Here is a 27,702-nt window from a genome sequence, read left to right on the forward strand (position 1 = left end):
CAGTGTAATTGTTGTCTGAGTGGGGAGACAGATTCCTGGTGCTTCCTACTCTGCTGTCTTCCCAGAATTTTCCTCCTTATTTATTTTTCTGTTCAAATTGTTGTAAATTTGGCCACTGGGTGGCCCTTCAAGCTTGTTCCTGTGTATATTTCACAAGCCCTATTATTTTTTAAGCACTTCACTTTCTGGCAGAATAAGACATCCAGGCCTATCTTGTAGTTTCCACACCAGCTCTGGAATCTCTGTTTATGGAATCTCATTTCTCTAAGAAACTTTATCCTTTTAGTATAGAATGGTACTTAGGAACCAAAATCTGGGAGATGGATGTGGTAACTGCTTTGGAAAGAAATTGATACTAAGATCTTTCAACAGACAGCTAGGAATACACACACACACACACACAAAACATAACACATGTACAGCTATTGCCCTCTTTCCCTCGCTCTCTCTTCAACCATGAGTTCATACTAATTCCTCCAATTCCAATTGAACACCACAAAAAATCTTCTAGTTTTCTTCCTCTCCATATTTGCAACTTCCTTCTCTAACAGAGAGAAACCTGGATCCCAATATTCTCAATATTTTTAACTCTTTGCACACTTCCTCTGTACATAATCAATCTTCTGACCTCCAGCTGCCTCTTTGCCCCAGACTGTCAGGCTCCATGGCCCATGGCCACCTCAAGGACAGGAAAGGGTGGAGAACAAATATATATTTTTTGAACTGAAGAAAAGAACAGAAAAGGAAGGAAAGAGAGAAAGGTAGGAAAAAGGAAGAGTAAAAGAGGAGCCTTTTTGTCTGTCTTCACAGTCATATGGTATACTGTGAAGGGCAGATACTAGGATGTTGTGCAGACTGAGGAGTAACTGAGCAAAGGTGGTCAGCATCATTCAATGTTACAAAACTCTGGGCTTCTTTTTCTCAATTCAGTCATTCTTCTATAATATACTGGGAAAGACTGCAGACTGTCCTCATTTCAAAATCTAGAGATATCCATTCTGCAAGCAAAAGAACTTCCTAAGAAAACCCTTTCCTTGTCAGTGTAATGTTCAACCTAACCCAGCCATACCTGACCTCTAGGCCAACAGGTGCAGAGGCCACTGACCCTGGAGCTGAGTAGACTCTGGAAACTTTCATGTGTAAAGGAACAAAAGTCACTGGTCAAAGGTAGGCATTAAGGGAAAGCTAGTTTTCTCTAGCATGCCATTTGCCGGACACCTGGACAGGCTTGGGAAAGATGGGAACAGGGTTAGAGGTCAGGGCCAGGGGCATAGTTTAGAGCTCCATGGCAGGGCTGGTTTCAGGCAAAATTGTGAAACAGGTAACATATTACAGAAGCTGCTTCAGTCCCCATTCCAGGGGCCCCTCTGACAATCAGCTTCTTCCTGACCACAAAGTGGGATACTAGGGAGGAGGTAGAAAGGGTGGGTAATTTTGAGAGCATGGTATAAAGTGGGCCAGGATACCAGAATGTCAAGGAGTCTGGATTTTAAAATAAGGGAAGGATCTCAGGTATAAGAATCTTTTCCCAGAAGTGGAGTTTATTTCCATATTTGTATTTGGAAATCATCTACCCAGTGCAAAGCAGGAATGTAGTGGTGATAAAAGTAGCATTAGATAGTGATAGAAGTAAGCATGAGAAATGATCACAACTGCAAAGATTAGGCCAAGAAAAGAACATGGCCCTGGTTCTCCCTGACTGGGAACACCACTAAAGCTAGTGTGGTTTGGTCATTTACTTTATACATTCACTTCTATAGAATAAGACCTTCAGTTATTCAGTGAATTAGGCAAGTTACTTAACTCTCAGTGCCTCAGTTTCCCATCTAGAAAATGAGAATAATAATACCTACTTCATAAGCTTGTTATGAGAACTAAATTAGCAATTAAAGTAAATCACCTAGTACAGTACCCAGCACATTATTCTCCTTCTTATTGTTATTTGTGTCATAACCAATATCTTTCTCCTTTAAGTCCTGTGTACACAGCACTGTCAGCCCAGCCCCTCAGGTCACATCACATCAGGGAATCCTACAAGCATGCTGACCCCTAGATCCTAGACAATGTATCATAGACAATATGCCAGGCAGAGCCTGGCAGCATTATTTTGTCTATAAAACTGGTATACAGACAAAATAATGCTGTGTGCTCCTTTTATTCACCTGTCCATTTTTGAGGGCAGGTACTAAGTACTATCATGTTCCATCTGTGGAATAAAATGGGTATGAAATTGGAGTCAGAGATTCCTGGGTTTAAATCATAGACCACTTAGAACTTACATGATGTTGGACAAGTTACTTATGTTTGTTTTCTCATTAGTAATAACAATATGAGGGATGCCTGGGTGGCTCAGTCAGTTAAGTGTCTGTCTTCAGCTCAGGTCATGATCCTGTGGTCTTGGGATCGAGTCCCGCGTTGGGGCCCTTGCTCAGCAGGGAGCCTGCTTCTCCCTATGCCTGCTGCCCCCCCTTGTGCTCTCTCTCTTTGACAAATAAATAAATTATTTGCTTTTTTTAAAAAAAAGAATATGAATACGTATCTTCTAGGGCCATTTTGAAGATTACTCAATGCTATTAAAGTGCTGGCCCTGCCAGTAGATGGCAATGACTATCATTATTACAAAACAGTTAGTATAGACTAAGTACTAACATGTTCAGTGACTTAATGAAGTGACCCCACATAATTTTTTAATGGCTGTGTCTATTGCTGATGGGCCCTTTGGCAAAACATACCCTGTGAGACCATTTAATACATTGACTTCATTTTACAGAGAGAAAAACTGAGGCCCAGCCAGAGGACATAATAGGTGGGGTGCCCAGCAGGGCAGGCAAAGCTAGAACCTATTTTGCACTTGACATCCTGAGCTATCCTCATCATCCTGTAACTCACTGTCCTGGAGGGTCATTCATAATTTCTTCCAAGGTTATTTAGGTATTTCATTTCCCATTGGTTTTTCACCAGGAGAAGCCCAGTCCTGAGATCTTCAGGTGGACCCATGAAAAGTGGCTGGTTACGCTGAGCATAGTCTAGTACTCGTGGGGCAAAACAAACAGATCACTGATCCCTCTGCTGCCCCACTGCAAACGCCACTGTTTGATGTCCCTGCTCTCCACGGGAAGAGAAGAGCAAAGTCCACTGGGTTTCTCAGCTGTTCCAAAGTAAACCTCTGGCCTATACAGATCTGTAGACAATTGGTATCAATTGCTGGATTCTACAATTGAATGATTTTACCCTTTTAATTGTTCTAAATGTTCCCACAAATAGGCCTTATACACAAATATGTACAAGTTATCTATATGTATAATTTAGTAAGACTTATTAGCCCCATAGGGTAGAATCTGCCTGAAAACAGGTTAACTAGCCTCCATCCTCACTCCTTCACCCCAGAGGAAAGTGGTGTGAGGTCACAGAAAAATCACTGGACTGGAGCTATAAATACACAAAAATTGTAGGTCAAGTAGTGTGTGTGTGTGTGTGTGTGTGTGTATGTTACTAAGGTTAGAGTCCCAGGATTTTATTACATCTGAAACAGGTCCAATGGTATCTTGAATATGTTGAAATGTGAAACATTATTTATCTGCTCTGGTCTTCTTTCCAAGTTTTTAAAATTCAGAGAAAGTAGGTGTAGGGTCTGTGACAACTCTTCGTCAGTGCCAGTGAAAGGTCTCTGTTGGATCAGGATCTTTGGGCTCCTGCCTGGATATGCCACTGAAGATTACTCACAGGTTTGGCTCTCCTGGTGGGGAAAATTGGCAGCAGAAATTCAAGCCCTTCAGAGCCAAAAGTCTCTGAGGCTTTGGGCAAGAGCACCTGATGACTTTGTAGCAGGTGAAACTCTAGGAGTCTTCCTGGAAGCACCAATATAAAAGATGAACATGCAGCTGGCTTCTTGGGGGTAGCCGGCAGGGAGATGACCTAGGAGTAGATGTGAAAATACCTTTCCCAAGAAGGACCAAAGGATCTGGAGCAATATAGATCTAGAAGTGGAATCAAAATTGCACTGAAAAGGGATAACAAGGATGAAGGAACAAACAAGGTCTAGACCAAAGTAGAGAAGGGAATAAAACCAAGAAACCCTAGAAAGTAAGCTACTGTGTTTTTAAATAATGCACAAAATGACAGAAGAGGGAGCTCTGTGAAGTAAGAAAAACTTTCCGAAAAATAGCCTTATTCTGAAAGTCCAGGGAAGCAAATTTCACCTAGAGTTGAACAGAAAGTACCATACAAAGTTAGTACAAGAAAAAATAACATGTCTACAGACAATGAAAGTTTGCCAGATAGATTTGCCTACAAAATAGCTAAAATCTGCAATCTACACAAAGGTATGAAGAGAGCTGGAAACAATAAAGATGTGGGTAGATAGTAAAGATTTCTTTTTATTGGGGCGCCTGGGTGGCTCAAGTCGTTAAGCATCTGCCTTCAGCTCAGGTCATGATCCCATTGTCCTGGGGTCAAGCCCCGTATCAGGCTCCCTACTCGGCAGGAAGCCTACTTCTCCCTCTCCCACTCCACTGCTTGTGTTCCTGCTCTCTCTGTCTCTCTCTCTGTCAAAAAAATAAATAAAATTTTTTTAAAAAAATATTTCTTTTTATCATTAAAAAATTTCATTAAAAGATAATTGATGATATAAAAATAATAAAAATTATTGTCAAGTTTTTAATGTATGCAGAGGTAAAATATATGATAGCAAGAACACACAAATAAAAGGGAAATTAGTGGGGTAGTGCAGTCAGCTTATGCTGGTTTGTAAAAGTTGATTGTATATATCTCTTCTAAACTCTGAATTCATTGACATCACTTTGGTAGCTTGAAATCATCCATGGTAAAAGTATTTACTTCATGAAATTGGTAAATGATACAAATCAGGGCCTTCTTTTTTTTTTTTACCTTGAAGACCTGCTTGTTAAAAGTTTATCCAGAGGGGGCGCCTGGGTGGCTCAGTTGGTTAAGCGACTGCCTTCGGCTCAGGTCATGATCCTGGAGTCCCGGGATCGAGTCCCACATCGGGTTCCCTGCTCAGCAGGGAGTCTACTTCTCCCTCTGGCCCTCCCCCTCTCATGCTCTCTCTCTCTCATTCTCTCTCTCAAATAAATAAATAAAATCTTTAAAAAAAAAATAAAAATAAAAAAATAGAAGTTTATCCAGAAATCGGGTGCCTGGGTGGCTCAGTTGGTTAAGCGACTGCCTTTGGCTCAGGTCATGATCCTGGAGTCCTGGGATCGAGTCCCACATCAGGCTCCCTGCTCGGCGGGGAGTCTTCTTCTCCCTCTGACCCTCCCCCCCTCATGCTCTCTCTCTCTCATTCTCTCTCTCTCTCAAATAAATAAATAAAATCTTAAAAAAAAAAAGTTTATCCAGAAATCACTGATGAAAGTGGAACTGTAAGATTACAGGATCTTACATTATACACAAAGTGATATAACATTATTTTAAATTTATTTTTTATTGAAGTATAATTAACATACAGTGTTATATTAGTTTTGGGTGTATAATATAATGATTCAACAATTCTGTACGTGACTCAGTGCTCATCAGGGTAAGTGTACTCTTAATCCTCTTTATCTATTTCACCCCTTCCCCCACCCACATACTCTCTGGCAACCACTGGTTTATTTTCTATATTTAAGAGTCTGGTATTTTTGTCTCTTTTTTCTTCTTTGTTTGTTCATTTATTCATTGTTTCTAAAATCCGCATATGAGTTAAATCATATGGTGTTTGTCTTTCTTTAATTGATTTATTTTACTCAGCATTATACCCTCTAGGTCAATCCATGTTGTTGCAAATGGCAACATCTCATTCTTTTTTAGGGCTGAATAATATTCCATTATACACATGCACATACCATTCTTTCTTAACCATTCATCTATCGATTAACACTTGGGTTGCTTCCATATCTTGGCATTGCAAATAATGCTGCAATAAACATAAGGTTGCATGTATCCTTTCAAATTAGCATTTTCATTTTCTTTGGGTAAATACCCAATAGTAGAATTACTAGATCATATGGTAATTCTATTTTAATTTTTTGAGGAACCTCCATACTATTTTCCACAGTGACTGTAACAATTTGCATTCCCATAAACAGTAGATGGGGGTTCCCTTTTCTCCACAAAACACTTGTTATTTCTTGTCTTTTTAATTTTAGCCATTTGGACAGGTGTAAAGTGATACCTCACTGTGGTTTTGATTTGCATTTACCTGATGATTAGTGATGTTGAGCATCTTTTCATGTGTCTGTTGGTCATTTGTATGTTCTTTGGAAATTTTTCTATTCATGTCTTCTGCCCATTTTTAATTGGATTACTTGGGGTTTTTTGGGTGTTGGATTATTTTGTTTTGTTGATCGTTTCCTTTGCCATGCAAAAGCCTTTTATTTTTGTGTAGTCCCAATAATTTAATTTTGCTTTTGTTTCCTTTGCCTGAGGAGACATATCTAGAAAAATGTTTCTATAGCCAATATCAAAGAAATTACTGCCTATGTTTTCTTCTAGGAGTTTTAAGATTTCAGGTTTCACATTTAAGTCTTTAATCTATTTTGAACTTATTTTCCATATGCTGTAAGAAAACAGTCTAGTTTCATTATTTTGCTTGTAGCTGTCCATTTTTCCCAACACCATTTGTTGAAGAGGCTGTCTTTTCCACATTGTATGTTCTTGCCTCTTTCATCGTTTTTTTTTTTTTTTCTGGGCTCTCTATTCTGTTCTATTGGTCTACGTATCTATTTTTGTGCCCGTGTCATACTGTTTTGATTATTACAGCTTTGTAATATAGCTTGAAGTCTGGAATTGTGATACCACCAGCTTTGTTCTTCTTTCTCAAGATTGCTTTGGCTATTCAGGGTCTTTTGTGGTTCCATACAAATTTTAGTATTATTTGTTCTAGTCTGTGAAAAATGTCACTGATATTTTTATGGGGATTGCATTAATCTATAGATAGCTTTGGATAGTATGGACATTTTAACAATATTGGTTCTTCCAATCCAGGAGCATGGACTATCTTCCCATTTGTTTGTGTCATCTTCAAGTTGTTTTATAATTTTCAGAGTACAGGTCTTTCAACTCCTTACTTAAGTTTATTCCTAGGTATTTTATTATTTGGGGGTACAAATGTAAAAATTATTGTTTTCTTAATTTCTCTTTCTGCTACTTCATTTTTGGTGTAGAGAAATGCAACCGATTTCTGTATATTAACTTTGTATCCTGGTATAGCATTATCTGACACTAGTTTTAAGCTAAAGATAAGTATTGTAAACTTTGGAGAAGACATTAAAAAATAAAAAATAGCTAAAAAGCCAATAGAGAAGATAAAATGTAATACTAAAAAACACTCAAGCCAATAGAAGGCAGAAAAGAGGAAGCAAGAGACAAAGAACAGAGGAAACAGATAGAAAACAAATATTAATAATTACATTATATATAAATGAACTAAACACATCCTTTAAAAGGGTAGAGATTGTCACACCAAATGAAAGAATAAAGACCCAACCATGTGCTCTTTCTAAGAAACCATCCTTAATATAAACAGATGGATTAAAGTAAAAGAATGAAAAACAATATTATCAAGCACACACCATTCACAAGAAAGATGTAGTAATCATATTAATATCCAATGACATAGACTTAACAAGTATTACTACCCAAGGACCCCAAGAGTCTTCTTTTCTAATATAGACATTTAAAATTATAAATTCCCAGGGTGCCTGGGTGGCTCAGTCGTTAAGCATCTGCCTTCGGCTCAGGTCATGATCCCAGAGTCCTGGGATCGAGCCCCGCATCGGGCTCCCTGCTTGGCAGAAAGCCTGCTTCTCCCTCTCCCTCTCCCCCTGCTTGTGTTCCCTCTCTTGCTGTGTCTCTCTGTCAAATAAATAAATAAAAATCTTAAAAAAAAAAAGAAGACTCTTCTAAATAACTGATCTAAATTTGTACCATAAGCATCTAAGAAAAGAAGCAAATTAAATGAAAAGTAAGTAGCAGAAAGGAAATAAGGGCAAGAACAAAAAATGACAGCACCTGGGTGACTCAGTCAGTTAAGTGACTGCCTTCAGCTCAGGTCATGATCCCAGGTTCCTAGGATCAAGTCCCACATCAGGCTCCCTGCTCAGCTTCTCCCTCTGCCTGCCCCTACACCCTGCTCATGCTCTCTCTCTCTCTGGCATGCTCTCTCTCTCTCAAATAAATGAAGTCTTAAAAAAATAGAACAGAAAATGAGATAAAAAATAAGGAAATAGTGAAAATTTAAAAAACAAAAAAAAATTTGTTCTTTGAAAAGTTCAATAAAATTGATAAAGCTATGACTAGACTGATCAAGAAAAATGAAGAGAGAAAACACAAATTACCAGTATGAAAATGGAAGAATAGATACATTATACAACCTATAAATATTAAAAGATAGTAAGGAAATATTTTGGACAAGTTTATAGCAAAAATAGACAATTGAAATGAAATAGACAAATTCCTTGAAAAACACAAATTTTACAGCTCTAGATTTTCACTGGGTCTTCTTTAAGCCTTACACTTTTTTTTTTGTTATGTTCATGTTTTCATTTAAATCCTTGGAAATGTTTGTAACAACTGTTTTAAAGTTCATTGTCTGTATCTGATAAAGGGTTAGTATCTAAGACCTTCTCAAACTCAACACCCCCAAAAATTAATAATCCAGTTAAGAAATGGACAGAAGACATGAATACACATTTTTCCAAAGACATCCAGATGGCTAACAGACACATGAAAAGATGCTCAACATCACTCATCATCAGGAAATACAAATCAAAACCATGATAAGACACACCTGTCAGAATGGCTAAAATAACAACACAAGAAACAACAGGTATTGGCGATGTTGCGGAGAAAGGGGAACCTTCTTGCACTGTTGGTGCGAAGACAACTGGTACAGCCACTGTGGAAAACAGTATGGAGTTTCCTCAAAAAGTTAAAAATAGAATTACCCTTCAATCCAGCAATTGCACTACTAGGTATTCATCCAAAAGATACAAAAATACAGATTTGAAGGGGTATATGCACCCCAATGTATATAGCATTATCAACAATAACCAAAATATTGAAAGAGGCAGAATGTCCATCAACTGATGAATGGATAAAGAAGATGTGGTACATATATACAGTGGAATATTACTTGGCCATCAAAAAGAATGAAATCTTGCCATTTGCAACAACGTGGATGGACCTGGAGTGTATTACCTAAGTGAAATAAGTCAGTTGGAGAAAAATACCATATGATTTCAGTCATATGTGGAATTTAAGAAACAAAACAGATGAACATATGGGAAGGGGGGGGGAAGAGAGAGAGGGAAACAAACCATAAGAGACTCTTAACCATAGAGAACAAACTGAGGGTTGATGGAGGGAGGTGGTGTGGGATGGGCTAGATGGGTGATGAGTATTAAGGAGGGCACTTGTGATGAGCACTGGGTATTATATGTAAGTGGTGAATCACTGAATCCTACTCCTGAAACCAATATTGCACTGTATGTTAACTAACTAGAATTTAAATAAAACTTGAAGAAAAAAATTTTAAAAATCAAGTCCATTGTCTAAATACTATCATCTCTTTGGTTTTTAGGTGTGTGGGGCTTTTTTTTTTTTTAAGTATTTATTTATTTATTTGAGAGAGAGTGGGGAGAAGGGGCAAAGGGAATCTCAAGTGGAATCTTAACCAGTCTCTGCACTGAGCATGAAGCCCAATGCAGGGCTCCATCTTACAACCCTGAGATCATGACCTGAGCCAGAATCATGAGTCTGACACTTAACCGACTAAGCCACCCAGGTGCCCCTCTAGGTGTGTTTTTATTGGTTGATTTTTCTTCTGACTCTGAGTTACATTTTATGCTTCTTTGCATATCTGGTTATTTTTGCATTTGATGCTAGATATTACATAAGCTACGTTTCTGAATATTTAGATTTTGTTGTCTTCCTTTATGTGTATTGAGGCTTGTTTTAGAAGGAAGTTAAGTTACTTACAGATCAGCTGGATCCTACCAAGGCTAGTTTCACTCTCAGTGCGGTTATAGAGCAGCCCTTAGTCTACAGGTACTTTATTTATCCTCCCATCCAAGGCCTGACCTTCAGTAAAATCCTTAGGTATTCAATTAGGTCTCTTCACTCTGGTTATAGTAGGAACACAAATGATTCCTAGCTCTGTGTGGGCGCTGGGAATTGTTCAGCTTATAGGTCTCTCACAGTTATTCTTTGTCTAGTCTGATGGATTTCAATTTCATTCTACACTCATGCAGATTAGTATTTCACCAAACATTCAAGGAGGACTCTTCTACAGATGTCTTCTGTATACAAACTCCAGTCATCTTGCTTCTCCAAGCTCTTACCTCTGTTTCCTCAACTCAATGTGACAGGCTTTCTTGGGTTCCCCCTCCCTGGGTCATCATCCGGAAACTTCCTCCAGACAAAAAGTAGGGTCATCATTCTGCTTACCTCTTTTCTTTCCCTTCTCTCAGGGACCGGAGTCCTGTGCTGCTATTGTCCAATGTTTGAAAACAGTTGTTTCATATACTTTGTCCAGTTTTTTAGTTGTTTATGGAAAGAGGGCAAGTCCTGTACTGGTTACTCTTTCACAGAAAGAAACAGAAGTTCACACTCATAAAACTAACATTTAACAATATATAACTTAGGGTCCCATTCAATATTTATTGAGTCATTACCATAAACTGCAATTATGGTAATACTAGATATGGCAAAATCTCTGATTTTTGACTAAGAAACTGACTTAATTGAGTATAAATCAGACTTCCGGGAAATTGACTGTAAAAGGGTAGTAGGGTTAGATTTTTGCAGTAATTTTAATGTCTTCCAATTAATCTGAGTCAGGATTTTTATTCCACTTGACATTATGAATTTTAAATGTTCAAATATATTTTTAAATACACAAACTCATTCCTTATCCTTTGTTTTTATTATGTAAGTCCTTGATACTGCACACACTGATGCTTTTTTTTTTGCACACTTGTAATCACCACTCAGACTCCCTTCACACAGATTTATTGCTTAAATTCTATGTAAGTGACTCACCTCTTCAGTAAAATAAAGAATAGGGTGGGAAGATGAGCTAGTCTTGTGCAGTTCTTTAAGAAAGTACAATCTAATAGATATTAAATTTAGAAGCATAAATCTAGTATAAAGACATAGTTTTCTCCCCTCAAAAAATCTGAGAACATATAATGAAGTTTTCTGAGAAGACACAATAATTTTTATTCATTTTAATTTTTATATCAGTTACAGCACATAATTATATAAAACAACTGAGGTTAACAGAGGCCCACATGCAGACAAGTGAGGATGTGTCCCCACCATATTTGCAGGCACTGAGCATCTGTGGTTGCCCACTTTGATCAGTTTTTAATGTACATGAAATGTACAGGCATCTTGAAGTTCTGTGAAGCAAAACATAAAAGAAAGACTTTTAGGTACTTCCTGTGCTTACTAAACACAATTCTGTTCCTGTTTTCTAAGAGTAAATGCTAGGTAATAATAATTTTTTAAAAAGATTTTATTTATTTATTTGACAGAGAGAGAGACACAGTGAGAGCAGGAACACAAGCAGGGGGAGCGGGAGAGGGAGAAGCAGGCTTCCTGCCGAGCAGGGAGCCCGATGCGGGGCTCGATCCCAGGACCGTGAGATCATGACCTGAGCCGAAGGCAGATGCTTAATGACTGAGCCACCCAGGCACCCCAATAATAATTTTTTTTAATTCTCTCTCTCTGTGTGTCTGTGTCTGTATCTCCTAATTGATGTCAGTGCTATCCTTAAATACCTACATTTTCCTTTCCTCCTGCTCTCATCATCTCCAACACACAATATAATTCAACAAAAACTCAGGCACACTCCCAGCAATTTGATTATCCCAGCTCTAATTTTCTTTCTCCAACTTAATCCTTTTTGAGGCAACTATACCATTCTAAAACACACACACACACACACACACATATATATACTATGCCGTTCTAATACATATATATAAAACTAGAAAGGGCACATACAGTGCTAACTTCATTTTGTTTCTGTTAATATTATTTATACATTTTACTTAAAATCTTTGAAAATTGATCCTCTATGAGTGATATATATAGGTCATTTCCCAACCCTCTCTCTACACTGAAGTGCTCACACATGTACACCTTTTCATTTTGTTAGGAAAAAAAATGGAAATGCACAAGTAAACAAGTTTAGTTTCCAAATGATCTCAATTGCACTCTCTTTCTCCTTCAAATGATTTGGTAATTTTTCAGGTAGTTTCTTACACTGTCGTCTAATTGAGTTACCTCACTGGTAGGTCTGCATCCTCCTGCAGGGCCAGAAGCAAGCCTTCTCCATCTTTGTGCTCCTATCAGTACTGGCCCATGGCTTGGCACACAATGGTCCTTAATACAAATATGTTTACCTTGACCCCCATGGTATTGTTCCTCGGTGTTTTATTCTACTCACCAGAGTGTAAGCATTGTCCCATGTTAGCAATGGCCGCAAGATACTCTGGTCCTAAGTATTTTCGATAAGTTGTTTTATCCTGAAGGTTAGCCAAACATGCCGTGTCATCGCTGAAGAGCAGGTCCTTTGTTGAGGATTGAAACATCTGGAACATCCTGTATTCAAACCCATCTCTTCCAAAGAGCTCCTGGGTCAGACACACAGACAGACAGACAGACAGAGAGTGAGCAGCAGCACCAGAGAGCACGAGGTTGTGTGTTCTGCCTCAGAAGATCTAAGTCTGCTGCACTGCTCAGCTCCAGCCCCCGGGAGACCTGGGACACAGCCAACAGTTTCAGAGGCACCATTAATGGCAAAAAAACACGGCATCTGGGTTCAAATCGTGGCCCTAGCTTTTCCTTGTCATGTGACTTTAGGAAACTTCTTTACTGTGTCAGTGAGCCTCAGTTTACTCATTTGTAAATGGAGATGATGTATGTAAAGTAATTGCTAAATAAAAAAAGCTTCAAGTTTTGTAGCCACTGTATCACAATTCTGCCAGTCACTGCTGGATATTTTCAACTTCCTGGGTCATACTACCTGTCTTCTGCTGCCCAAAGCCCTTGCTGCCTTGCCTCTTCTATTCTCTACATCTGCCCCAGGCACCTGACCATTTCCATCTCTTCCTTCCCCTCCTCTTCTTTGTTCAGCCCCCTACAGCCAAGGGGGCAGCTTGCCTTTTGGGAGACATGCCTTCAGGAGTCCCTGACCAAGAGTCTCTGGTTTTGCCAGTTCTCCCTGGGTTGTAGTCCTCTAACTAAACATGTGGGCAGCATATGCTAAGACATGGATTACTCATATGGGGCTCTTCCAGGAATGGGGTGTATGGTGTGATAGGCAGCTGAGGCTTTGGGTTTTCCTTAAGATCATTTGATTTAGGCATCCTGCTACTTCATAGCCCTTGTTGTCTGCCTGTAGAGGTCATTAGTTGTCTGAATGTTGGCCTTTGAACTTTCATGAAGCCTAAAACAGTGCTCAGCCTGCCCAGGTTCAGTAATGCATTGGGACCCACCCTAAGTCAGGTAGAGTAGCCTCTATTCTGCTTTTCCCACATATAATTCCTCACCCTAGTGTGAAGGGCACTGAGCCAAATCCCTTATTTCTGTGACAGAAGAAGAAAGAGATAACTCTCATGGAGGAACTAAACAAGTCCAGGAGATACCAGGAGTCTGCCCAGAGAGGTAAGTGAGTCTTAGGGAGACCCTTCAGATACTCATGTGTCCGAAGCTTTTTTAGTCCATTTTGATATCCTAGACACCCCCAGAGCACAAATTGAACATAGTTACCAGCTAGCTTTCTGCTTTCCTCAGAGGCAGGGCTGTGATAATCTGCCCAGGGAGAAAGGGTGTGAGACTGGGCTGGGTGTACCTGTCAGTTCTGGAGGTGACCTGAGTACTCGGCTGGGGGGACTGTGTAGAAGGACCTCCTGTGTGCCCATACCTGTTGATTGAAGAGCATTCTGCTAACAAAAGCTGCCTTATCTTTCCTTGAGACCACAGCATGATTTGGGACTATGGCCAGGTTGCACCTCCAAGCTTCAGTCACAGGCTTCCTGGTACCATCAAGGCACAGCAGCTCAAAGTCACCCAGCTTCAGATCTTTAGCCCATGCTTCAGGGTTCTTTCCTGGGGAGGAGGAAGGTTGGTCAGCCACAGCTGACAGCTTTGGTCAAGGTGCCCTCCCCGGGGGGATGGGACCAACCACCAATGTCTGGGAGAATCACAGAGACACAGAAAAATGAAATAATTAAACTTTAAAAATAGAAGAGAGAGAAAAATGCATAGTTATAAATTCATAGCCTTTTTGGTTAGTGCCTTTTCAGTCCTGTTAAAGGCAAAAGTTTCTTAAATAGGCCTGAAAAAGCACTAGCCAGAAAGAAGATTGATAAGTTGAACTACATTAAACATTAAAATATCTGTTCATCGAAAGACATCATTAAGAAAGTGAAAAGGGGGGCGCCTGGGTGGCTCAGTCGTTAAGCGTCTGCCTTCGGCTCAGGTCATGGTCCCAGGGTCCTGGGATCGAGCCCCACATCGGGCTCCCTGCTCGGCGGGAAGCCTGCTTCTCCCTCTCCCACTCCCCCTGCTTGTGTTCCCTCTCTCGCTGTGTCTCTGTCAAATAAATAAAATCTTTAAGAAAAAAAAAAAAAAAGAAAGTGAAAAGGTAAGCCTTTCAGAGAGAAACAAGGTATTGTCAATACATACAGTTGACAAAAACTTGTATCCAGAATATATAAGGAATGCCTATAAATGAAGAGAGCCAGCCATGCTTTAATAAACTTCCCTAGTTGCCCGATTGGGGAGTGACTTCCTGGGAGAGACTCAGACTTTTTCCAAGGGAGGAAATGACAGCACAGGCACATACCGTCAGTGTTCTGGAAGACTGTGATCTCCTTCACAAAGGCCACGTCTCCCTTTTCAACCAGACACCTGCATAGCAAGCGTCAGATCAGTGAGGAGCTCCAATGGGAGTGGGAGGGAGAGACGCCCAGAGGGAACCACTGAGAGGCTCACACCCCCTCCACCTGAGGCCAGGGGGCACACCTAACGCTTACCACATCCACACACACAACTGTAACACTCGGGCTGTCCCAGAGACTTAGAGGGGAAATGTAATAAGAAGAAGAAACCTGCTTATTTTGTTTCCATTGTAGATAACCACTGTTTGGTTCCTTATTTTAAATACGGATCATTTTCTCCAGAGGAGATGTTTGTGTTCTCCTATTAATAGGAATATTCAAGAATGACTCTCTGGCCAGATCAAAACTCACACCAGAGATTAAAATCAACATGGAAGACATGATTTTGAAGGAGCCTTTTCACATCCATACGTCTAGTCAGCCTTAATGATCAGTAGTGAATGTGCATCACTAGATATGTGTTCACACTTAATCCCCAGAAAACTGGTTCTCTGTGTTTAAGGTCCATTCTTTATGAGAAATGTCAAACACATTAACAATCAGTACTATGACATCCAATCAGTTGGCAATTGACATTAGTGATTGGTTATCAGGAGCACCTCTCCAGTTTTCTCTCTCTCCTAACTTCAGGTCCCTCTATACTTAGCTAGCATTAATTATTCCTGTTCAATTTTCCTAAGCTCCCTTTGCCCCATTTCTTTCCTCTTCCTGCCCTTCATATAATCCCAGTCCTGAATAAGCATGATGGTCTGCCTCAGGTGTCTCTGTACCTCAGCAGGGAGGCAGAGCAGAGAACCTCCTGATCATTCATTTCTCCTGGGCATTCCTGCTTTCCTCACTCTACTCTAGATCTGTGTTTCTCTACGTGTGGGCTGGGATCAGCAGCATCGGCACCAGCTGTGAACCTGTCAGAAATGCACATTCTTGGGGCCCTACCCCCGACCTACTAGATCAGAAACTTCTGGGGGTGGGGTACAGCAATCTGTGTTTTAACAAGCCCCCTAGGAGAATCTGTGCTCTAGTGGTGAGAACCACTGTTTGAGATAGCCACTTCCCCATTCCACAGAGCAGTGACTAAAATGTTTTTCAAATTCCTGCATGCGTCTGTCTCTCCACATACCCTCTCCCCAACACTCACTCTACCATGTGCTCCTGCTTCCCAGAGAAAATACAGCTATCATGACATGAGCTTTCTACCAGCCTCCCTCTGCCAAAGCTGTCAGCCCAAGTCTCCAGGGCTCTTTTCCTGCCCTCCAGGCACAAAGGAGTGAAGGTCTCCCTCTCTACAACAGTGTCCTCCCCAGGTGTCCTGCATCCCATCCCCACCCACACTCTCAGGCACCTTCTGATAGTTATCCTCTCTCCCTTATGCAATTGGAGTCTTTCTCCATTCACTGGCTCTTTTTATCAGCATTCATACTTCTTTCCTTTTTTGAAAAGCAATAATCCCTGTCTCGATCCCACACTGCCCTTAGCAATGGGCCTCCCTTCCCAACTCATCCAAACACCTAAAAGGAATCACTGCACCTGTGATCAGCACCCCTTCACCCCACCCTCACTGACCCCTGCCAATCAGCTTATGGGACTGACTCACTATTGAATCTGCTCCCACCAGATCCAGGGGCCAGTTCACCACACTCATTTATTTGATCTTTCAAGTTCATCTTTCCCCAGTTTGAAATGTTATCTTTGTTATACACCAAATATAACGTGTCCATGTAGAAGTCTTTGAAGTCTATTCTCTTCCACTGATTTGTCATTCTTCGACACAAACCAGTCTGTACTGATCATAGTCTTAGTATTATATAGTATTAAATGTGATTTTTATATCTAGGAAAACAAAATTCCCCTTGTATAATTTTATTTAAAAATTCTTGACTCTCGTTTGGTCTACCCAAGTCACTACCACAGCACCCTCCTTGTTCCTTTGCCACACTCAGCACAGTCAGGAAGTGATTGACCCTTATTTATATGTTTATTGTCCTACTCTCCCCATGAGATAAGACGCAGGCGACAGGGGAGCTACATGTGTCTTGTTGCTGCTATAACCCCTCTACCTAGACCAGTGCCTGCCACATAGTAGGTGCTCAATAAAGGTTTCTTGAAGGGCTGGAGCAGCCCAGGAATATCTATTTTTAAAATGTACTCATCAGCCAGGTGTAAGAAGCACATGTCCAGTACCCGTCCTCTGATTTTAAACTGGGGCTCTGAAAGATTCCGTGACTTGTCCACAATCACACAGAAGAAAAGAACAAAAGTAGACCCAGGGTTGTGACCCTGCACCCCTCATTCTTGCCTCTCCTCAGGTGCCCTAAGTCAGCTGGGTCTGCAGAAAAGCGCTCCAGAAAGGAGCTGGGCTTGAGTCCGTAGAGCCAGTGGGAATTTGCCGTTCTGTTTTCTAATTCTGGCTCCTCCTAACTGTAGCAGCCAGATCCTGGGCTGATGGAAAAGATGAAAGGACAAGAGGTTCGCTGGGTTGGTGCCCAAGAGAAAGGTGGTGCACAGACACTACTCGCCTGAATGCCCCGCTGAAGCCATAGTATCTCTCGTGGTGGTTGGGGGCACAGGTGTGGGCTGGGCTGCTGCCACCACTGCACAGAGCGCAGAGACTGGAATCTGGGTCAGACCCAGGGGCACAGCTTTGACTGAAGAATTCATCTGTGCAGGAAAACACAGGAGGTCAGCTCTCCTTGCCTGTGTTAGCCAGAAAGCCTCCGATTTTGTCCCTAGAATTGCTTGAATGGTGTAGAGACACATTTGGGTGTTTGGTACCATATTATTACAAATAAGAACCTTACGGAATAAAACAAAAAAAAGTTGCAACTAGAGCAAAGTAAAGGGGGACTGGCTGAAGTTGGGACAAGGGTCTGTGGAACAGAAATGGCACAGGGTGGGAGGTGTGGAAGGATAGACACAGATGCAATTCTAAGAGAGAGAACAAAACTGAAAGCCCCACCCGGTCGAACCTCTCCCACATTTTCCCTGACCTCTGCTGCCCTTGCCCTCCCTTATAACGTATTCCATCTTGACTCCAAATCCAGGAAGGGGCTGAGAGGCTCAGCTGCCAAGCCCTGTGCTGGGCCCCAGGGCACTGCGGTGAGGACATCACATAGGCCCTGTGCTCCTGGAACCCAAGTCCATGAGCAACAGTCATAACTCAAGTAGCCACACTAGTGAATTCGTACCCCCCACCCCCTACCCCGCTTGCAATGGGAAAGAAGAATATGGTTCTACACGGTTGTACATAAAGGAATCTGGTAAAGACCTGGGAATCAGGGAGAGGCCTCAAGTCGAGAGATGAAGAATGAATAGCAGTTACTTAAGTAAAGGGTGAAAGGACAAGAGTTTTCCAGACAGGGAGCAGCATCTGAAAAGGCCCAGGGCAGGGGTGGGGAGTGAGGGCAAATAGCATGGAAAGTTCAGTAAGAGGCCATTGGGCTAGACCATCCAGTACAAGAGTGAGTGGAGAGGAGGCAAGGTCCAGACCCGCTTTTACACCTTTGTATAAATTTTGTTCTTTATCCTTAGAGAAATCAGGAGCTTCTGAAGGGCTAAAGCAATGCTGGACCAAGGGTAGTGGGCCGGATATAGCCAGATCTGCACTTTGCAAAGATTGGTCTGCCAGTGGGATGAATGGAATCCAGGGCAGATGTGGGGTGCAGGCAGCAGGTTACTGTAGTAGTCCAGGGGAGATGAGGACAGCTTGGACTAGAGTAACACAAGGGGAGGGAGACAGTAGAGGGGGACATCACTGGTGATGGATGGGTACGTGGAGAATGACAGCTTGGTTTCCAGCTGGGGCAAGTGGATGGATGTAGGGTCCTCCACTGAGCTAGGCAGCTCTGGAGCAGACTCAGCAGAGATGATACATTTTGTTTTGAGCTTAATGTGCTTTTGAAATATCCAATTAGATAACATCAGATAGGCAGTTCAATATACACAGGTGTGGAGGTCAAAAAGAGATCTGTGCTAGGGATAAAGATGTAATAGTTATCAGCATATAGATATAACAATAATAGTGATAGCAGCAAACATTTATCTAGTGCTGGCTATGTGCCTAGTTTTTTAAAGTTTTTTATTGTTATGTTAATCACCATACATTACATCATTAGTTTTTGATGTAGTGTTCCATGATTCATTGTTTGTGCATAACACCCAGTGCTCCATGAAGAATGTGCCCTCTTTAATACCCATCACCTGGCTAACCCATCCTCCCACCCCCCCTCCCCTCTAGAACCCTCAGTTTGTTTTTCAGAGTCATCGTCTCTCATGGTTCGTCTCCCCCTCTGATTTCCCCCCCTTCATTCTTCCCCTCCTGCTATCTTTTTTTTTTTTAACATATATTGTATTATTTGTTTCAGAAGTACAGATCTGTGATTCAACAGTCTTGCACAATTCACAGCACTCACCATAGCACATACCCTCCCCAGTGTCTATCACCCAGCCATCCCATCCCTCCCACCCCCCACCACTCCAGCAACCCTCCGTTTGTTTCCTGAGATTAAGAATTCCTCATATCAGTGAGGTCATATGATACATGTCTTTCTCTGATTGACTTATTTCACTCAGCATAACACCCTCCAGTTCCATCCACATCGTTGCAAATGGCAAGTGCCTAGTTTTGTATGTATAGTATTATTTGCTTAGATGGTAAACGAGGCATGGATGTGAGTGCCTGCAGATTGAGTTTAGAGTGGGGGAAGAAAGTTGCTTTAAGCAACTGAAACATTTATTAACCAGATTGGGAGAGGGGGCTTTGTAGGGGTGGGAGAAAAACCAAGCCAGTGTTTTCACAAAAGCCAGAAGATAGTGTTTTAAGGTGATCTGAAGAAAGAGAAGTAACAGAGGAATGGACTGGAGCATGACCTTCCAACTGAGCAACATGGAGGTCACCGGTAGCCTTGACCAGAGTCCTTCCTATGGAATGATGCAGAGAAGCCAGAGGACAGGGAGTGGAGGAGTGAGTGGGAGAGGAGTGGCTCAGACCATGCTGTATGTAAACATCTTACATGTTAAGAAGTCTGGCAGCAAGGAGGAGGAGAAACAAGTCAGAAGCTGGAGGAGACTGCTGGGAGAGGGAGGACTTTTAAAGATGGAAAACACTGATGTTGAAAGAAATTGTTGGCTATACTAGAATGAGAAGTAGTAACCAAGGGTATGAGGCTCTAGGGAGGGGAGCAGGGGAGGGGCCCACACCCAAAGTACAGGTGGAGGGAGGCTGAGCGGATACAGCCATGAGGAGGCCCACAGCTTTGGCAGTGGGATGGTGAGGGAGAACCTTTCTGACCCTTTCAGTTGTCTGTTGCAGCTGAGATGAGTCATGTGCTGAGAAAGGGTGGTAGATGGGTGTTGGTTGGAAATGTGTGGACAGTGAGGACATTAGGATAATTATTGGGAAGTATAGGGGTGTGGAGCAGCAACACAGTGAGGGTGTGACTGCCAGAGGCCCACTGAGGCCAGCTTCTGGACCATTTCCAGTGGAATGAACTGATCTACCCTGTGACTTCTCCAGCCATGTTTAGCTGCTAAGGATATGAAGCTTCCTTAGCTGCTAAGCGAGTGAAGAGAGCAGGTAATGGGGTTCATGCAGAGGTGGGATTTGTCAGATGGCTGGGAAAAGCAGGGCACCAGGAGCCTTTTAGGTATTGGCAAGAGTACTGCTAAAATGATAAATCTGAGACTCTAAGGGAGATAAGGATGCAAGTGAAGAAGCACCCAAGGACTTACTGGTATATGGTTTTCAATTTTTACAAAGCAGCCAATCTGGTTTATATGGGAAAACAATACACACACACACACACACACACACACCCCACTCTTACTCTGCAACCCCAGGCTTGTTCCCTGAGCCAGTTGTAAAACATAAAGAATAGGGTATTTCCCTGATATCTGCCCATTGGGCCAAGCCACTCCCCTCAGAAGTAAGGAGGTGAGGAGAAAGGGAAGCACCTGCTCAAGGACAGGTGAAGCTCACCTGTAATGTCTGCCCAGCCCTTGACCCCACTATCAATTTATGCCATCCCTTGACATTCCTTTTCATTGAACTGAATTCCTGTCCTACACAGGTACAGGCCCAAGGAAGGGGCTGCTGCACCGCATCACAGAATACACTTACCAAATTTACAGGACCCGGTTTTGTTGTATATCAAACCCATGGGGATGATCCAGCCTGCAGAAGTACCAACTGCGGGGTGGCAGGACCTCCTGCCTTGCAGAGAGCCCCAAGTGATGTAGGGATCTGATTTCTTAACCACTGCCACGACATAATGACCTTGCAACAGAGATAACAAAATGCAATTTCAGTAGCTCCAGGACCCTCTGAAAATGTATTCTAGAGCTGCTACAGTTAGCCCCTGCCTGCCACTCTCCCCGGGGGAAGCGGAATACCTTGAACCCCTCCCCTTACTCTAGCAGAAGACCCTACCAATAACTATCATTATTAGGTATGGGGCCAGTCTGACACTACTGCTCTCCAGACATTTCTACATACAGACATCCAGAAATATTTACACACATACTTCATACTTCTTCAATGGATTCCTGCTATACATTCTTTACTGCGAGATGCTTTATTCTTCCTCAGTGATATATTGTGAGCACCTTTTTGATTCAGCAGAAGTAGATATAGCTATCTCATTCTGTTTATTGGTTGAACCTAAGTTATGTTCCACTGTATGGAAGTACCATATTTTGTAATCCCCCCACTGGTGGGCATTTACGGTGTGACCCACTTTGCCATATTACAAATCACCTATATAAATCTTGTACATATAAGTGTGTGCCTGTTGAAATACTTTTGTTGAAATCCAAAAGAAAGAGCTTTAATAACTTCTTTTTTAAAGTCTCTGATTTTCTAGATTTATGATAACATCATTTTCTAATAGTGACAATTTAATCTCTTTTTTCTCCAATATTAAAAATATTTTTCTAATCTTTTAAATCATCCTGCATTCACTTCCAAAGTAATACCAAGTGTCTTTGGTGAGAGTGGGCCTTCTTCTCGTGTTCTTGATTCTAACGGGAACACCACTGATATTTGATATATTCCTATCCCAATACTCTGTAACTGAATTGTACTTATTGACTGAGGCCTAAACAGTAAAGCAGAATTTATAAGAAGATTAGAATCCTAAATCTTCAGAACTAGAAGGGAATGTGGTCCTCCACCACTACTCTGAACCCCCCCTCCCCTCTACACTCCCTTTCTTGCCGTCATGGTTCGGGTTTGTATATTCAAGCCTGGAAAAATTGGAAGTCAACATGGCAGGTAGAAGACTTGCCTTGCCGGTTATTCCTCAGTAAAATGGCGACACTGATACCCATCCAGGGGGGCTTTCGGGGGGATCAGATGTGCTAATATGGGCACATTGTACATTAGGATAGCACGGGGAGGTTACATTGCTGGGTTTCCAGCCATGCAGCTGCTGGCACAAGCAGTACCAGAGCCCCCCCCTCAGTGAGGCAGATTCTCCTGAGGCAGGGCAAGCCCTTGCTTACCAGACTGTGCTCTATTACACCGTTCTGGCAGCCAAATACTGTTACAGTACCTTTCTGGAGGTGTAACTAATTCTGCACAAATGGCATTAATTATTGCCATCGTGTGTGTGTGTGTGTGTTGTGTGTGTGTCTTTGTCTTTGGAGTTGATCCCTCTCTGTCTCTACTCAAATCTAACCTTCTCCATCACAGCCAGCCACCTTGAACTGTCTTCTAAGCATCTTTGTTGACCTGCATTTGCATATACTGCAGTTCCTGGAAATGTCAACCATTCTTGAAGCGGAGTTCTTTCTGACTTCACGTATTCCATACTCAGGAGACTGCATGGCTGACAAAATGCCAGCCGTTCGGGTTGGGGATGAAGACACAGCTCACTGAAGACTGTTAGCCATAAAAGCAGAGGGGGCGGGGGACAGCATATCCTAGGGCTTGGGTCCTGTTGCACATGGAGGGGAGCTGCTGCAGGGGAGCAGCTTTGCACTCTAGAGGCCTTGGTGGGGCATGGGCCTGCAGGGCCTCTGCGACCCTGTGCTCAGCGGGGACCAGAGCTGCTGCTGGGGCTGTGGTGGTCCAAACCCACCCACCCACTTCCCCCAGTTTACCTGTCCCATAAGAAACTCCAAACCCAAGTGAGCATCTGTTTTCATCTCAGAATCCTCCCCCACAGTTGTTTTCAAACCCCGATGTGCATCAGAATCAGCTGGAGGGCTTGTTAAAACACAGAGCAGTGGCCCCATCCTTGGAGTTTCTGACTCAGTGGATTTGGGTGGAGCCCAAGAATTTGCATTTCTCACAAGTTCTCAGGTGATGCTGATGCAGCCGGCCCAGGCGCTACACGAGATTGAGAAACACTGCTCTGTGTTCCAAGATTAGGTACTTCAGGAACAGATACAGACCCTCCCTGCCTATGTAGATACAGATGGGAGACCTTGTCACCTGGTCTGTTCTAAAGACAAGATCGACTCCTCCGCTATTAAAATCAGCTGGCTGAAAGCTAAAAGGTCGAGTTCATTTCCCCCCTCCTCTTCATTAGAGCATCTATGACTCTCCTCCTATAGTGAAGCCTCCACTGGGCCCAGAAGTGTCAGAAGTGGGCTCCTGCCTCCTGGTGCAGAGAAGGGCAGGCAGCATATGACAAGGAGTGAGGTGGTGCGTCAGGAAGGGCAAGGGGTTTCCAGTCACACCACCTCTTCTCAAGCCCAGGTACAGCCACTCCCTGGCTGTGTGGCCCTGGGCCTCACTTTCCCCATCTCCACAACACGGGATAGTGATGCCCACATCCTAGAGGATTGCTGAGGAGAGTAAACGGGAATAGTGCAAGCAGGAGTCCTTTGTTGCGTAAAGAACCCCACAAACAGTAATTATCACCACAGCTTCATGACACATTTGCTCTTTAACAATAAGCTGTAGTGGTGATAGCTCATCCTCCTTCTTGTTGTTTTTTGTTTTGTTTTGTTTTGTTTACAACTCTAGTAACTTTGCTTCATTTTGAAGACTCTCCTCACCCTCTCCCCAACGATGGCCTTTACCTTTGAGCCCCAGTGTTACTGATTCTGACTCACCTACCACAGGTGTATTTACACACGTAGACCCATCCTTAGGCACTAAAAAGAAAAACAATCGGGATACATGGCATTAAACTCTCATATTACTCAATCCAAAGTCATGAGCTTCTCAATCTCAAGAGTGAGGAATGAAATAAGAAACACCAGCTAAGAAGTTTGTCACTGGTTATCAACAAGCCAAGATTCTGCAGGCCCATTTAACTCCTCTCTCCCTGAACTTTGCCATTTGAATATTAGGTTCCACCCCAGAATCTCCCCAGCATTCAGGGAGTTACAGAGAAAGAAAATGAGATGCCCTTTGAAGAGGGGCAGAGACCACTAAAGAGCTTGACAAAGATCTCTTGCATTGGCTATGGGATTCAAGTCATCCTGACATCTTTCTTCCCTTCAGAGCTCTGGACTGTGGTAGGCAATCATTATATTCTTGCCATGTTAGAGGGGAAAAAAACCAGTCCATGGAGTCGGAAAAACCTGGATACAGTCTTCATTCTACCTTGGACACCTCATTTAACTTCTCTAAGCTTTAGTTTTTATATCAGTAAAACAGAGCTACCATTATTTACTTCACAGAGCTGTTTTGTTTTGAAGGATAATGTATGGTTTCTTGCTCACTGCCTAGCAGATGAGGTGCTTAATAAATTATATTGGTGAAATCCCCTTTTCCCCAGCTTTATTTTTTATGTGAAAGGATCCCCACTGAAGAACATGACCTTGTAGCCTCACCACTCAACCTTCAAGTGCAGCTGGGGTGAGTTAATTTCAGACTAGTAAGTTTAGCAAAAGTATTGAGTGAGGCACGTGTGGCTCAGCCCCTCCTTTCTTTATTGAAGAGAGTGGGGGAGAGGGTAGTTTAGATCTTTTCGATGAAGCTCTATGACAATATGCATTCTCCTGGACCCTCAGCCGTAGGGTAAGCCGACAGACCTGTTCTCCTGAACTAGTGGGTAACTCTAACTCCAGGGCAATTTGGCAAGCCCTGAAGCCAGCTCTGTACCATGCCCTCCAATATCACCCTTTCAGTAATAAATATCTCTTTTCATCTCTTTCTGGCTAACTCCTGTGTCCGTATCTTCATTGGCTCTGACTCTGGAGAAGGAGGATACTATCTGCTAGCCTCTTACACTCTACCCGTAGTTAATTATTATCTCAACAATGAACTGGATCATTTCTCCTTCTTTCTATGTCCACGGCCCAGAGAAAATAAAACACTGACAGGCACCCCTTCCACTTACTGTAGTTCTCTGCCAGGACAGGCACCAGACCGTACTGGCCCGCTGTGTAGATGAAGCCTCCATCCAAAGTCATGGCATCAGCCTCTCCTTTCTGAAGTTAAGAAATAAATCAGTAGCACAACAGTGAGGCCATTTCCTGTCTCACTGACCCTCAGAGGTATCTCTCATTGGCTTTATATCACATGTCCTTTTGATTCATGAAATCATGGATCACCCAAAACTTCTGCCATTTCAGCACAGGGTTTAGAAAACTGGACATGTTGACCCAGGAATAAGCGCCCAACCCAGATCCTGCTCCCTGGCATCTCTGACCTCTCATTAGACCCATCTTGAGTACTGGACATGCCCTCACCATGTTTTCTTTGTGACCACTGTCACTCAACAATCTACATGGCCAGACTCAGGGGTTGTATTTACTATGTTTCTTTTTTTTTAAGATTTTATTTATTTATTTGAGAGAAAGAGAGTACAAATGGGGAGGGGCGGGGCGGGGGGCATGTGGGACAGGGAGAGATCTCAAGCACATTCTCAAGCTGAGCACGGAGATCAACACGGGGCTCGATTTCACCACCCCGAGATCAGAACCTGAGCCGAAACCAAGAGCTGGACATTCAACCAACTGAGCCACCAAGGCGCCCCTGTATTTACTATGTTTCTATGGAATTTTTTCTTCTGTATGGTGGAGTTCAATTCTGTTCCCATAATCCCATTAGCACTATACTCAGAGCCCTGGCACAACAAAGACTTGCAATAAACAATTTCTCTAATTAAATAATTCATTAATAATTAACTTATTTTAATCAATGAAATTTTCCAACAACAGAGCAAAAAATGTATACTTACAGTGATAGATAAGATCATTGAGATAAAAACAAACAGATACATACTCACTCTTGGCTTTTGACCTATTAACTGTCCTTCTAGAAATCTATCTTAAAACAGTAGCAACTATACAAACAAAAACTTACCAAGCCTTTACTATGTGCCAGGCCCTTTCTAAACATCTTACAGTGATTACCTCATGTATTCCTCACAAAATCCAATAAGGTAGGTACTATAATTCTTCCCCTTTTATACATTAGTGAAGTAAAGCAGAGGGAAGTTAAATAATTTCTCCAATAGATGCTCACTAAAACTAAAACTTAAACAGTTTAATTCCTTAGCTTCTGCTCATAACCAGTATACCACATAGCCTCCTGAATCAGACTATTCTGAAGAACACATACCTAAAAACTATTCTATACACATTCTTTTTCATCCATAAAATGGGTTCATAGGCTCTTTGTGAGGATTAAATGAGTTAACGCAGGACGCCTGGGTGGCTCAATAGGTTAAGGGTCTGCCTTTGGCTCAGGTCATGATCCCAGGGGCCTGGGATCGAGCCCCGCATCGGGATCCCTGCTTGGCGGGAAGCCTGCTTCTCCCTCTCCCACTCCCCCTGCTTGTGTTCCCTCTCTCGCTGTGTCTCTCTCTGTCAAATAAATAAATAAAATCTTAAAAAAAAAAAAATAAAGATCTTATTAAAGAAGAATATGTGTCTCCTGAGTTTGTCAATTTTTTAGTCTTTTATTGTAAATTTATTTTTCTAATCACAAAAATATTATCTGCTCATAGAGAAATGGAAAGTTAATAACATAACTTCATAACTCAGAAATTATGTGGTAATGATCTCCGAGTTAGAAAGTTGTGAATGATCTTATCTTTCATTTCACTTCCAGCATATAATATTTTTATCACCAGAAAAAAAAATTATATTTACAACTCAAGGATTGAGGTTGATTTGCTTTCACAATCCACAGGGGCCCTGACCACCCCCTGGGATGTCACCCCCCTTCCTGCATCTCCTGGGCAGGACAATACTCAGAGCTCCCAGGACTCCAGAGCTGACCTAAGGAGTCTGGGTCTCGGGCCAGCCTGAGCTACAGGGGCACATTCAGTAGAGTTGGGTGGGTCTTTGGAGGGTGGGTGCATTTTAGCCTCATGGCCAACAGGAAGACATGGGAAGAGGGCAGAGAGGCCACATGTCTGGGTGTCCAAGCCCAGCTGTGGAGATGGGGCCCTCCTTACTGCGATGGTGGCAATGCAGTCCTCAGTGGTCTCCTGTATGGTGCACTGTAAGGCACCACCGCTTAGGACACTCCACTCATCACACTTGACCCTCTCATGGTGGCCCACTGCACACCACAGCACCCTCTGAGTGTCTTCCACACCTAGGACAGGTGGAGAAAAGCCAGGCATCCAAAAGAAGTCCGAAGATGTGTCTGGGAGCTTAGTGCCACTGGCTACAGAATGGCTGTCCAATGGGGCCCTCACTGACAGCAGCAGAGTGGATATGTCTCATGCCCATATCACTGCTCATTCCTGTCTATCACCCTCCAGGAGAAATGGGGAGCTCGGTACTCAGAAAGAGTAGTGAAGGCAGAGCAGTTCCCTACCCTCCTGACCTCACCTCCTTGAGTATATCCTCCTGAGGGGAACACTTTCTGAGCACCAGAAGG

General features: G+C 42.5%; 1 protein-coding gene across 3 annotated transcripts in view; it reads right to left on the reverse strand.

Moving 5' to 3' along the window:
* Nucleotides 1–11,195: 11,195 nt before the first annotated feature.
* LOC118526096 (inhibitor of carbonic anhydrase-like) overlaps nt 11,196–27,702 on the reverse strand; it is a 40,612-nt gene continuing 24,105 nt past the window's right edge. For 2 of the 3 annotated variants that reach the window (XM_036077099.2, XM_036077097.2), the window contains exons 9-17: nt 27,272–27,414; nt 25,205–25,295; nt 23,970–24,011; nt 21,028–21,183; nt 17,429–17,570; nt 14,858–14,922; nt 13,934–14,118; nt 12,455–12,641; nt 11,196–11,402 (exon numbers count right to left, since the gene is read on the reverse strand). In XM_036077099.2, coding sequence (XP_035932992.2) covers nt 11,368–11,402; nt 12,455–12,641; nt 13,934–14,118; nt 14,858–14,922; nt 17,429–17,570; nt 21,028–21,183; nt 23,970–24,011; nt 25,205–25,295; nt 27,272–27,414 — 1,046 coding nt within the window. In that variant the 3' untranslated portion in view covers nt 11,196–11,367. The remainder of the gene's footprint in view (nt 11,403–12,454; nt 12,642–13,933; nt 14,119–14,857; nt 14,923–17,428; nt 17,571–21,027; nt 21,184–23,969; nt 24,012–25,204; nt 25,296–27,271; nt 27,415–27,702) is intronic. The other variant, XM_078071674.1, reaches the window with a different exon arrangement.

The sequence above is a fragment of the Halichoerus grypus genome, chromosome 1 (genome assembly GCF_964656455.1).
Source record: "Halichoerus grypus chromosome 1, mHalGry1.hap1.1, whole genome shotgun sequence".
Classification (NCBI taxonomy): domain Eukaryota; kingdom Metazoa; phylum Chordata; class Mammalia; order Carnivora; family Phocidae; genus Halichoerus; species Halichoerus grypus.